This window comes from Channa argus, chromosome 7 (genome assembly GCF_033026475.1).
Source record: "Channa argus isolate prfri chromosome 7, Channa argus male v1.0, whole genome shotgun sequence".
Lineage (NCBI taxonomy): Eukaryota > Metazoa > Chordata > Actinopteri > Anabantiformes > Channidae > Channa > Channa argus.
In genome coordinates, this window is record NC_090203.1 from 6,734,630 (window position 1) to 6,748,532 (window position 13,903).

The window sequence follows — 13,903 nt, forward strand, 5'->3', positions numbered from 1 at the left end:
ATGTGGCTAATAAACGTTTTAGCAAAGTAACGGACACAGGTTCCTAATGGTGCCCTTATGCTATTATGAAGGAAAGGACATCCAGAGGGTCAACATGCTATTATGGCTTCACCTCTGCGTAAATTGATTGAATGTGGTGACCCGTCTTCAAATATGGTTGATGCTTTGTCCCGAGTGCAACATTTATTGTAAGTGCCTCCTGTCAGAGTAGAGAAACACAGTGCATACTGTAACAGAAACCCAAAGCAATGAGCATGCTGTGTATCTACAGTCATCCCATGTGTATATGCGATGTCTGCCAGTTCTGCCAAAATTAAAAGAATATCTCTGTCTCAGCCTTTCTGCAAACCTGCTTCCACTGTGCTCAGGATGTCATACAGTGTGATGGGAGCCGGTGAGGTCTGAGGGTAATTGGCTTTGTCAAATCGGAGTCAAAATGCAAATTTATGTCAACATATTTGCAGGCGCCTCTACTTTTATCGAATAACTTGGAACAACACAGTGCAAACAAACTGCAAGTTGTGACAGGTCTAGAAATAATACCTGTCAGTACACACAAACCCAGTTGAATTACTGATTGCAATTATGAATCCTTTTAATGAAGTTATGCAACTGCATATACTGTATCTCTTGTTTGGATCAGAGGCCTGTTGTGAAAGCTGTACAATAACCGTCCTGTAGCTCTTTAGTGGAAAATAGAGAAGACGAGGAGACATTGATTGGAGAGAGAGCATACTTACTGTGCTAGGCTTAATAGAGCACCACAGGGAAGACATGTTTACTGATTTTGATTATTTTATATTGTAGAATAAAATGTGAAAATCTCTTGACCTTGTGTTAACACAAACTTTATTTTGGGCATTACACCAAAAAAAGTAGACTTTGGGAAGACGAGAACCAAAAAATCCTAACTGATATTTGGGTTTTGCACTGAGAAAATTCCTGGAGGGACATTTTTTAGGTCCTTCTAGGAATTTGTGATGTTGAGAACACAACAATTAATTCAATCAATCCCTTTGTGAATACTGTACAGCCCTGCAATTTAAAACATCACAAGAACATTGCAACATGCATCGCACTTTTTCAGACAAGCTGTCATGAAATCCGGCATCAACAACTTACTTAAAAGCATGTAGGGATATTAAAGGGATACTATGCCATCCCTTCGCCCATGGCGTGGAGTTTTTCTTAGGCCAAAGACTAGACCTTCTCACTTCATTCAATACTTTTAATATTTATCTCTCTGTCTCGTCCTCTATCTCCACTATGAATCATTAATTTAGAACCAGTGGGTGAAAAAAAGAAGCTTTTTAATTTCCTTTAGTGAAAATTTTAAATGATGAGCCAGCAGTTATAAAGAATGACTTCTGATCGACTCCACTGTGTCCACACCAATTAATAGATCATTGTAAATATTTACGAACAAATCACATGCTGAACATAACCAATGCTGCTCTTTGATTAGCTGATTCATTAATCAGTCCTGGCTTGTCTTGCCCATTCATCTTCATCCATCTTTCATCTGAGGCAGATAAGGAGCCATTTTATTCCCCAACTGTATTCAATCTAATTCTGTCTGAATATTATAAATCAGCAAGCAGTGGTTTATTATTTATTCACTCTGCAGTAACAAAGCTTCAATTGGTTCTTTAGGGATAAAGAAACTCACGTATGAGTTAAAAAACAAAACAATAAATCAGCTAATATCTAGATAATCATCTCAAGCATACAGTAAATATTACCAAAAAAAAAAAGACCCAGTGGGGACTAGAAGGAGGCCTGATGCAATATGACTGTAATGAACAGCCAAATCAGAGGGAAGTATGCATAAATTTCAATCAAGTTATCTGGGAGATTCTCCTTGTATAGTAACTGGTGTTTGTCTCAGGCTTGTAGCTTTCACGCGAGATGATTAGCTCCTCGTGTGAATGCTCTTTTATTATTTATACTGTATTTACTATAGGAAATGTTTCTCACACTTAGCCAAAGGCGTGTAGCAGAGGGACAAAAGGGCTAACATGTCTATAAATGGCTCATTAGTACTTCTGCATAAAAGGGGGGGCTGGAGGCTCGGTGGGATTCTACCCACCGAGCCAGGTGGGGCCCCGAGCCTGGATAAAAATGGGATGGTTGCGGCAGGACGGGCTCGTGCCAAATCAACGTGTGGCGACCCCTGAAGGGACAAGCCAAAAACCATTGATCTAGTACTTCCGCTTTTATGTGATCAGATGACGTGTTTTCCTTAAGTGGTGTTACAGTCCATCTGGCTCCAGACAGCTCACCCAGTCTACCCACAACTTCCATGGGGGCAATTTTCTCACTCTTTGTGAGAGCTTCTCCCTCTCTGTGTCCTGACAATAATCATTCCCAGCATTTACCATCTGCTCAGCATCAGTGAAACATGTCAGTTTACCCCCTTCTTTTTTTAATTCATCTTCCCCAAAAACCCGCGCACCGGAGCCCATATGGCTCCACCTGCCCCTCACTCAGTTATTATGCCCGCCTGACCCCCTGTGGACTGTTTTTCTCCAAGTACTGCAGCAGCACCGAACTGGCTATAAATCACAATGTGTTATCACCGCGCGCTGCTTTGCCGCGCGCTTCGCCCGCCCACCGCGCGCCTCTGATTGGTCAACACTGCAGTTGTAAGTCCCGCCTCCCTCCCTGGGCCCGGTGATTGGGAGACAGCGGCTTTCCTTGAACTGTCAATCACGCGTTTGCTTGTGCGCCTCGTAGTCGGTGCTGCTGCCTGCGACGCGCGGAGTGCGGAGCGAGGAGACGCGCTGCATACCAACAGTGACATACAGGAGCAGGAGAATTGAGGCGCGAGTGACGACTTGCGACTGGTCGGGACGCACAGACCCCCAACCTGCCTCTGTGAAAAAACACATTTATGTCAAGTCATTGGACAGTTTCAATCGCGTGTTTTCTTTCCTTCAAGGCACTGAGATCCAAACTAAGTATCAGGGATATTTGGTTTTTCTGCTCCGGTATTTTTTCTGCTTACGCGATTCTATAGAGAAGATAAACAATCCTCCTCGCATCTCCGACGTGGCGATTAAAGGGAAAAGTCAAGTGGACAGGACTGATGTTTTCGTCCACTCGCATGTAAAAGCGTTGGACTATTGCTGTTGACGTTCAGTCCAACTGGGTCGTTTTTGTACACACAATCCCGGCAGCGGTAACATAAAGGAGGAATACCAGGGCATCTTGGCTGCACAAACGAGCAGAAAATCAATCAGAACTCCATCATGGGCTGCCCCCTCTTGCGGAACGCGTTTGCTGGTTTGATCCTGGTTCTAGTGTCGAAAGGTAAGTTCTTACGAGCTACTTTGTTGCTGTGCTGACAGTTCTGTGCTGCTGCGCCGCATGTCTCTTCGCCTTTCATTTTCTGAAAACGGCTGTGGAGGTGAATACAAATGAAGGGGGGGGGGGGGTCCTACCTGCCTATGAATCAAGCGTGTCTGCTGTGCCACTGCGCTCCGGCTTTCCATTTGCTCACACAGTGATGGGCAGAAATGTAGAGAGACGCTGTGTGCCTGTGCGCGTGCATGTGAGCGCAGAGCCAGGTTCATCTCAAAGCCAGCCTCGTGGTTGAGTGTAAGCAACGAGTGATGCATGTTAAGATGTTTTCTGTGGAAACAAATAGACTCCCAAACCCAGCCTTCTGTGAACATTCCTTTACGTGACATGAATGGACTGGTATCCCACGTACACGACGCACCACTAGTGCAAAGACAGGGAGGAGGGGGGTGATGGGGGTGGGGGTGTTGTGGTTAATGCGAGTACGGATAGAAGCATTGCAGAGACTCGAGAGAGCAGCAGTGTTTTGTTCTCTTCAAAACCAAGGCCGAGAGAGACACACAGAGGGAAGTAAGTGGTGAAGGGTGGACATTTAGTGAAGGGGGGTGATGGAGTGGGAGGGGGGCATAAACAAAAGAGAAAAACACAATTCATTCATCTGCTCTAAAATTACTCCACTTAAAACCTTTTACAGTGCGAGATAATTTGCACAACCAGATGATTCAGATGGCATTTTAAATTGCTTCATTATGAATAGCACACTCAGACTATGTTGCTGTGTTGTTGTCCACAGAGACGCTGACCAGGGAATATTTAAAAATCCACTTGCATTTTTCATCATCATGTCATCCTCTAATATTAACACCATGCTTTGGGATGTCCCACCATATATTAGTTTTACACAGCATTTCCACCATGGATTCGAATTTCCCCTAGCCATCATCAACACACTCTCATACACACACACACACACACACACACACACACACACACACACACACACACACACACACACACACACACACACACACACACACACACGTGCACACACACACACACCTGGCTAAATTAGTCCTGCCTTCATCCTGTGGGAAATCAGTATATAAATAAATTACTCTGGCCCTTAATAACAATAATTGATGTGTCAGTGCAATAAGATGTGAGGTTAACAACCTGCAGATGCAGACGGGCTATAGCCTCCTGCTCCTCATTTCCTTGTGGGCAGGAGAGCCCAGCTGGTCATGGTTGGCTTACCACAGCAAGCCCCTTCTCCACACCAGGCAAAGAGCAGAAGGACAGCCCTGCAGGACGTACACTGTACACAACCACAGTGGGCACAGCGTTACAACCATATTGAGTCCACTGGGGGCAGTGGTGGCCTAATGGTTTAAGAAGCGAGTTTGTGACAAGTACATGATTAGTTCATTCTTCAAGACCAGTGGGATTAAATCTGCTTGTGACATGTGAAAAAGTAGCTTTTGCCCCTCCCTCATCAGTTTCTGTTGGTGTGAGTGGTCTTAGAATATATCAGCATGTGTAACCTGTAGACTTTGCAGCACGAATGTGTGACCAGTCATGGACAATACGCCCCAGTTGACGAATGATTGAATACTGATGCGACTTGTGTTCACTGCAGCACATGTGAATCGTGTTCATCTTGGACAGGGAGGCTCTGAGTAGGGCCACAACACGTTCATCTTTTGAGGTGGAAAACATGCATTATAAAGGAAGAACACGACTGTTAAAAGGGCACCGTCCACCGTTTCATAAATCATGCAGCAGTGGAATATGCCTTTGTATCTGTGCCAGTGAGACTCAGGCCAAGGGGGTATTTGGTTGTTTAAATGCTTCACCACCACTGTTTATTATTGCCCTAAGACAAATTCCTCAGAATCACTGCTTCTATAATATTTTGGTAATCTGAAGATATTTGCTGTTATTGATTGCAGCCACTTCAGAGGATGCAGGAAAAATATATGGAAAGAGTTATATTATACTATTTTCTAAGCTTAGAAACAGATAACAGAAAATGTATTTCAGACATGCACAACGACATGCCAACCAGGTTGAAAAGAGGCTTTTTCTGTGCTACAAAACACCACTAAGCTATTCAAAGGTTCCCTACTGCCTTGGACTCTGAATGCAAAAACCACACCATAGGTGAGATGGCCAGCTCCTGGCATCCCATCATGGCTTTTCCCTCCTCATTTGTTCTCCCTTTTTACTTGAAATTTCTGAGTGAGAACCAAAACTCTAGAAAGCTGGATGGCCAAGCACTCACTTATACATACAGCAAAACAGCTACGTATTTCTGGCACATAATCTGTCTGCAATTAATCAAAACCAGTTTCATCTATGAGACCAGACACTGTGAGGCTTTGCTGTTTTCTGTGTATGTATCCACACACACCACATGAAATTAAACATTTTACCATTTGCTCAGAGGACTTCTGTCATGACAGAAACCTGCAAGATCTGATAATGAGAACAGGGCTGTCACCGATTCAGTAAAAAGTAAAAGTTGTCCTTACGATGCTACGTGGGTCACAGTACAGGGCGTTATTAAGGTAATTTATCAGAGCCCATTATTTTAATGCTAGGTTCAGATGTATAAGAAACGTCCCTTCGAATATCCATAATGAAGCTCACATTTAGGTCACTTATGTTTGAACAGTCCAACAAATGGGGTCTACACACCAACATGCTCTGCTGTGACGAGGGATCTGGAAGAGAAAGTGTGCAGGGCAGGAACACAGGTGAAAGGAGGCTCGCTCACTTTGTAGCCAACCATTCCTCTTGTTTCAGCAGCATATGGGGGCCAAGTGGGGTCAATGCACATTGCACATGTTAGCATGTAGCCATCCTCTTTTTTCCCCTGCCCCCTCACACACACACACACACACACACACACACACACACACACACACACACACACACACACACACACACACTCGACTGGATCACCAGCCTTGGCTTGGAGATGAAGAGAAGCGAGATGCCAGCATCAACAGATGCCTTGCGCTCCTGTTCTGGAAAGGCCTCTGCTTTTCCACCCTCCCTTTGAAAACCATGTTTTCTGTGTGCTGTTGTTCTACATGTTTGGCTTTTTGGCAGGTTTTATTTATCTGCAAGTGTTGGAGTGAGAGAGCCTGGATTTGGTCTCAAGAGCCTGTGGGACAAGGGTTGGAGGTTTAACCAGCCTCGAGTGGTTCTGTGTTCTGAATGTTTTTTCCTGGATTTCACTTTTTCTATTTGTCTTGCTGCTCGGTGGGGGCCTGCGGTGCAGTGCGTCCAAGACCCTACTCTGAATCCATTCATCACACATTGTGGAGCCAAGGTAGTACTAGAAAATCCCGTCGCGTTTTTATTGGCAAAGAGAAGTGCTGTGATAGAAAACAATCAAATAAGATTGGTGCTGTATGAAAAGTTAACTGATTAGTGGTTGACAATGAATATATCCAAATTAAAACAAGTCAAAGTGATCAGAAATGTTTAGTGGCTAAAGCATGGTGTCCTGAGAGAGACTGGATGTGATACAGTCTAGTATTCATGGGTGTATGGAAGTTTGGCAGTGCTGTTACGGTATGTTTGAATCTTTGCAGAGTGAGAACAAACAGAGATTTTAAATTGTTAGCAGCTAAAACAATTTGTAAAAACTCTAGGGAGTTAAAAGTCTTAAAGGGTCAAAATCTACCAACTGAAGAATGTGTGGCAACACTTGAATTACTAGATTTAATTGCTATTCTAATTAATTAAGAGGTGAAACAGCTACTGTAACGTGAGTTTGGCTTTGTGAATGCAGTGCAAATGATGTCATGCCTGCAGCTACCCTTGGCAATTTTATTGAAAGATGTTAAAGATCGAAAAGTTGTGTAAAACACAGCAAGTTCAGCTTAGTCTTTATTGTCATGCTTAGGAAACTAGGCTTGCAAAGAGTGCAAATTAAGTAATCTAATTGCACAGTAAACGAGAAAGGCTTCGATCTAATGCACATGGCTGTAGGGAGTCTACACCTATTCCCTAAAAGTAGTAACAGTGGCTGGTATGCGTAGTAATACCAAATGGCCGGACTCAATACATTTTAAGTTGTATTCATTCACTTTGTGGGTTGTGCAGGATTTTCAGTTACGGGCCGGACGGAGATGCATAACCCATGAGCTGGCAACTGTGTGACCTGCCAAGTTGAACTCCACATCATGTAGTGTTAGCAGCTCTCTAGCCAGAATAGTGACTGAGCGGTCACAGGTTCAAATCCTTTGGGGGAATGGTTACCCACAGTGTTGCTGCAGGCGTTAGGCGAGTGCAGCACCATCTTCCTGCCCTTGAGATTTCTCCTATTGCTTTTGATAAACACTTCACTGGGTCTCACATATTGGTTCAGGGGGTTGGCAATTACACATAGTGTCAGTGTCATAAATAATGATTACGGCAAGGCTTGTTTGCAATTATAATTACAGTTATAATATATGGAGTTCAGCGTAATGGAAAGGAACTGGGACTCCTTTCAACTCGGGACAGGTAGTTATACTGTGTTTAATTACTGTAGTAATTCGCTTCGTTACAACCTCCCCTTGTCCTTCTTGTGTCTCAGTCCCAGCTTAAAGATCTTCTTCGGTCTCGGTGAGAACATGAACTTAAGATGTGGATTCTCATGGCAGTATATGGAAATAAGTTATGTTTTATTGAGTGGCTGTAGAAGGGTGAATATGTAGTGGCACATGTACGTGCATCAACTAACACAACACACGCGCACACGCACGCACACACACGCACACACACTTGCATACACTGTGGAATAACTCCTTTACTTGGGCCGGTGGGAAGATGAATTTTAACAATTTCTCCACTAAAGGTGTGAGCGGCAAATCAATGGAAAGTCAATGGAGCCCAGCCCAGAGGGAGACTATGGGACATCTCTGTTTATATATATATATATATATATATATATATGCGCACACACTCTACGCATGCCTACACACACACACCAGGGTGGATATTAATAACACTCATTGATCTCTTTTCAATAGCATTCATATAGAAAGAAATTGAATAAGCCTCAGCTCAGTGCAAATTTCTTCTCTTTGGTTTTCAAAGCTTTGGTCCACACTGCAGATTGAGCTATCTACAGGGAAAAAGAGAGGCTGAGAAAGAGAGATGTTTGCTTGTTTGGTGATGTGCAGATGTTACACATTTAAGGAGAATGAATACTGTTAGAGGGGTTGAGAGAGTGCTGTGTGATTCTTTTTCCCTTTATTCCTCTTCCTTCTAGTCTTTTTTTGTAACATGGAGTTCGCATCATTGGAAACACAATTCAGATTAGTGCAGGCTGCTTGTCCTAGGGGAGTTGGGAGGGACGAGGGTCCCGCTTCTCTCCCTGTCCTCATTACCAAAAGACAAGAAGCTCGCCGGCAAATCAATGGAAAAGGCTTAGGCACTAATGCAGGCCATGCCTGGTGATGGGACTTAACTTTGTGTGTGTGTGTGTGTGTTTTGTGTCTTGGTGTGTGCATGTGTTTGTGTGGGATTCATGCCTCGTGTGTATGCATGTGTGTGGAGCTTTAATCATTTGTGCTACAACAGAAGGCTGGAGAAAAACGTTTTCAAATGACTGCTGAATTCCTTGCTGTTGAAGTAACCTCAAAACTTCTGGTTAACTGTGCTGATATTTACCATGGGGACACAGGATGCCACGGAAGCCCTTTAATTACCCAGCAATAACGCCAGATTCATCAGCGAATCCATTTAGACGAGTACTTATGCGGTTACCATTGTAATTATTATTACTCAGGGCATTGTTGCTATGACTACTACTTCTTGAATAGCCTGCAGTTGTATACAACTTCCTTTACACTGGCAAAATAGGAAGCGCATCACCTTGGTGTTTTCTGTCAGCAACCCCCTGCAGCCGATGTCGGCATCAACAATCCACCTGTCTCATGGCTCAATCTGCGCAGCATCTGTTGTTGCTGCAGCTGATGCTGTTGTTGTTCTCACATTTGCCTTCATCCCACCCTCGTGCCTCTTGTTTTGTTTACACAGGTAAAACTACTGGGTGCAACAAATGCTAAATAATGGTTTTATGTTGTGGATTTTCAGCCCCTCCGCCGCCTTCTGACATCTTGTGGTGCTGGAGGTGTTTCTGGGTCTGTATGGAGTGGAAGGGAGGGCAAGGGAAATAAATAAAACTGAGGAAAACAGATCAATAAATATTTCAGCAGCTGCTCCCTTCACAGACTTCTCCTGAAGCCATAAGAGGTGGAGAGAGAGATTGAGAGAGGGAGGGATGGCTAAAGTGCAAGAAAGAGAGAAAGCGAACAGGGGTAATTGTGTTCCAGACTCTCATTCACAGTGAGCGAGAGAGATGGAGGCTGAAAGAGAGAGATGGAGAATGGGGATAATTGTGTCCCGGACTTTAATAGACAGAGAGAGGAGGCATGAGTGAGGGGTGGAGAAGCGACACAGGGTGTGCTAACGAGCACCACATACCAACATTGTCTCCTATGGGAACAAAACATGGCATGTGAGAGTCTGGGTCCCTGGACTTTGCCACTACATAATAGAGAGTGTAAGAATCCTTCACTTCCTCTTCCTCTCGTTCGCACTTCTAATTCTTCAGGATTTAGCGACAGACCATGTGGGTGTGTGGTTTCTGCAGCAAGCAGTTCTAAATGATAATGAGCTGGTCAGCAGCTAAGATGACTACTGTGTTGGTGCGAATTAGGCGTGGCAACGCGTCAGTGCCACCACGTTCCTTAGCTGACATATTCTCACACAGCTATGAAATTTGCACACAAACGATACATGCAGCATGTGTAGTGCGATATGTATGTGTAATGCAAGACAGCGACATGCAACAGAGGGAAAAAGACGGAGGGAGCTGAGGAGGGTGGACAGGCCAGAAAGATGGAGGAGTTATGAAAAAATGATTGAAGGAGCACTGCTGGGAGGGAGCGAGGGAAAAGAGACAGATGGTGTGAGGGAGGACAGGGTGGAGGGATTCAAAGACCCGCAACAGGCAGTGATCGAGATGGATTGGTTTCGCAGGCAGATGATTAGGTGGAATAAAAAAACATGGCAGGTTTATCCTGCCAATGAAAACTGTGTTTGGGTGATAGTGCTGTGAGTGGGAGTAGTAAAATTGTTTGAGGGTCACTTGTTGTGTGATATTGCGGCATTAAAGAGTTGGTGCTAATGTAATATGACACTGCTTAGGGAGTCATTCCAGCAAGGCAGCACACCTCTAATAAGATGCTCATGCAGTGCGCCCACGTTGTAATAGCTGGTTTGGAGCTTGTCAAGAATCCACAGGTTACATACGTTATTTTTAGATAACTTTTGAACCTGCCAGCATACACAGCAATTAAAACATTGCATGATTTGGTCTCGCTATTTGCAAAGCTACAAACCTGGGAAAACAAACCACACTGATGTCCGGTGGCAGGCAGCGTTTGCCCTCTACTGTGGGCTTTTGCCGCGATTTCAGAGATAGTCCCTAATTCTGCTGTCATTTAAGGCCAGCACGTGGCTCCAGCTTCAGCTGGGAAGGTCCCTGTGGGATTTTCTTGTAATAAAATGTCCATATTAGCGCAACACCTTGACAGTGAAGACTCAGTTAGGCAGAATTTCAGTATATGGCTGTCACAGCCCAATGAATGTTCTGCAGTGTCTTGAAAAGATTTAGATTCCTTTCTCCACGGCCTCTGCGATATCGATTGCTAAAATTGCCTCACACACTATGAAGCAAAAGATCACAGGGATATGTTTTGAAAAAAATATCATGTTTGTGATATTATGGTACTATTGTGGTAATTGGGATGTTAGGTGAGATTTCATCAAACATTTGCACTGCTATAGACTATTAATTGGGTTTGGGAGATGACTCTGCTGTGTTCTTGTGTTATGGTATTTCACTAATTAGATTCCGGGTTGGATAATGCTAAAAGCCTGCGCTGCTCTTCCCAGTTTTGTAATGCAGTGAGTGAGATTCCATTAGTGCTTGGACCTGCATGGGGGCGGTTGTGAGCACAGTATTCACTCAGACATCATTTAAGACATTTCAAGGATATGGGGTGCTTTTAAATTGTGCTCCAATCACATTTAATTCCTTTATTCATGGGGGACATGGGTGAATAATGCTATCTAATTTGTGGTGTAATATCGTTCCTGGGGTTCCACTTAAAATAATCCTTGTCTTTAGAAGTTTCAAGGTTATGGCGCACTTTAAAGAGACATGTCAAATTTCCTGTTGTGTTAGAGCAGCGCTACAAATAAAGGAATTTGGCAAAACTGTACTCATTAAAATGCATATCATTCCTGAGATGCAAGTCAGATTGGCAATTAAAATTCCTCATCACATCGTCCTTGTTGAGCTGCTGTTTACTCCTAGCTTCAGCACTTACAGTACATTTGCATGTGCTCTAATATTACAGTATCAACAAGGAGGTATTGCCAGAACCTGATCTTCGCTGTCATTTAGGTAAAATGATACATGTTCGATACACTAAAACCTGTATGTAGGCATTCGAAGTCTCGGCCTCAGCCGCGTGAATTGGCCACTTTCACGGCAGATGCTCATTACTTGTGCCGCTTTCATGGGATCTGATTACAGTATATCATCTGTAGGTGGCGCTCAGCTTACGCTCAGTCCCTACTAAAACTACTATCAAGGTACTGTAGCAGAAGATACTGTATGTACAGCATAGTATTTAAGAGACTTGAAAACAGCTAACTTTCCCTAAAAGTAAAATTCGAGTCGAATAAATATGTCCTGTTTAAGCTGACTTTATCGAGCCACCCAACTGGCTCGATATAGACTGTTCAGACTCCCTGTCTCTGAAGCATTATTGTGTAACTGCAGTCATAAATACCTTACTTTTCTAATAAATTAATTATTTATGAAAAGCAAAAACATTTTATACAATTAACCCACCCATCTCGCCATAAGTTAGCTGTTCTCGCTTATCCTTAAGGGTAGGGTGCGGACAAGAGGGGGGGTGCGCTCTGGGCGGGTCGTCCTCCCTTTAGAAATGACTCTATAAAATCATTGTGTCATGGCAGCAAAACATCACACTCTCTCCCTGTCAAGGGGGTACCAGCCGTATCGACGTGACCTTTATCTGGCCAGCAGACCTCCAGTTCCATTACGAAATAATGAAGGTGTCAGAAAAGGGCAATTAGCTGCTTAATGTTGGGCAACAGTACTCTAATACAACGCATTTTTGCTGACAAGTCAATATCTATACCTGACAGAAAGGGCTTTTCTTAGAGGCCCAGTAAGAATTATTGGAGCCGTTGACAATTTAGAAATGAATTTCTTGATTTAGGTTCCAAAGAGTGTGTTTCATTAAAAAAAATGCTGATGACAGTGTGATAAGTTTGAAGAGGCAACAAATGCAGCTTCGCTAAGCAGACAAAGAAAAAGTCTGTCAGAATAAGACATACAGTACCGAAGGTTTATATTGGATGATATGTGAACCGTAGAAGATAACCAGCCCAATTCAACGCTTGTTATTAAACATCATATTGGCCTTTTTATCATAAATGTCTGCTTTATCAAACCTTCACTTATGTTTGTTATTTTGGGTTTGACAGCTGTAATCAGAATTGATCTGTGTACTGCAGGGAGGCAGCTAAATCAGACATGACAAATGTGGAGCAGACAGTGCAGGTGTTTTCTCAATCAGGCCGACATGATTGATCCCTTTGCGAATCCATCATGATCAAGCCATATTGACATTGGGCTTCTATTAAGATTTTTTTGTTTGTTTTTTTTTTGTGATGGGAGAGAGAGAGAAAAGAAAGATAGCAGCTGATCGACCACACTGAGGAAAGTTTTAGCCCAAACTTGTATCTCAGTGTTGGAAGAAAGTTGGGAGAAAATGTGAAGAGTTGTGAGGTAAATTATTTTTTTGATGTTTTGACATTCAACTGTGTGCAATGTATGTAATGAATCTGATATGGTTAAAACATGTTTTATTTCCTAAATATGATGCACTCAAGCAAATATTTGCCTCTTTGGTAAAAGTTTAGCTGAAATCTTTTATTTAATCCCTTATTTCTCTTCCCTACATCACAACAAAGTTTTTATTCTCTAGTACTTACAGTGAATGTCAGTATTTTGACAGCATATTCCTGTTTTTTCCTTTAAAAAAAGCAAGAACTTCTAAATGCTCAGAGATTCTCTGTCATACAAGTGTGCTGTGCAGGCTGATGATGGCACAGCACAAGTTGTCATCCAATACAGACTGAATGCCTTTAAAATACCTAGTGTTTTACTTTCAAACACTTTTGCAATTACATAGTCAGACATGGAAATCAATACAATTACATTACACATACATCACTTTTATTCAAATGTAAAATCCAGCCAGTTTGTGTTCTGTAAGTAATGCCTTAGTGCTCACCCCCAGGGACCCCTCCCACTCATGACTGTGCCCACTCACCCATTGCTGGTTTTGTGCTTTCAGCTTCCACTTAAAGACACAAGCGCACAACCTAAGACCATCTGTTTGCCTTTTTCTGGGGCAACTTGATGCCTACAGGGATATGGACATAGTGTATGTAATAAAAAGTGCCATCAAAGTTGTCAAAAGGCCGTGTT

At 43.1% G+C, this 13,903-nt stretch overlaps 1 protein-coding gene across 1 annotated transcript in view; it reads left to right on the plus strand.

Annotated features, from left to right (window-relative positions):
• Positions 1-2,716: 2,716 nt before the first annotated feature.
• Positions 2,717-13,903, plus strand: part of iglon5 (IgLON family member 5) — a 95,478-nt gene continuing 84,291 nt past the window's right edge. The window contains exon 1 of the mRNA XM_067510617.1: positions 2,717-3,312. Within this exon, the coding sequence (XP_067366718.1) occupies positions 3,252-3,312 (61 nt within the window). The 5' untranslated portion in view covers positions 2,717-3,251. The remainder of the gene's footprint in view (positions 3,313-13,903) is intronic.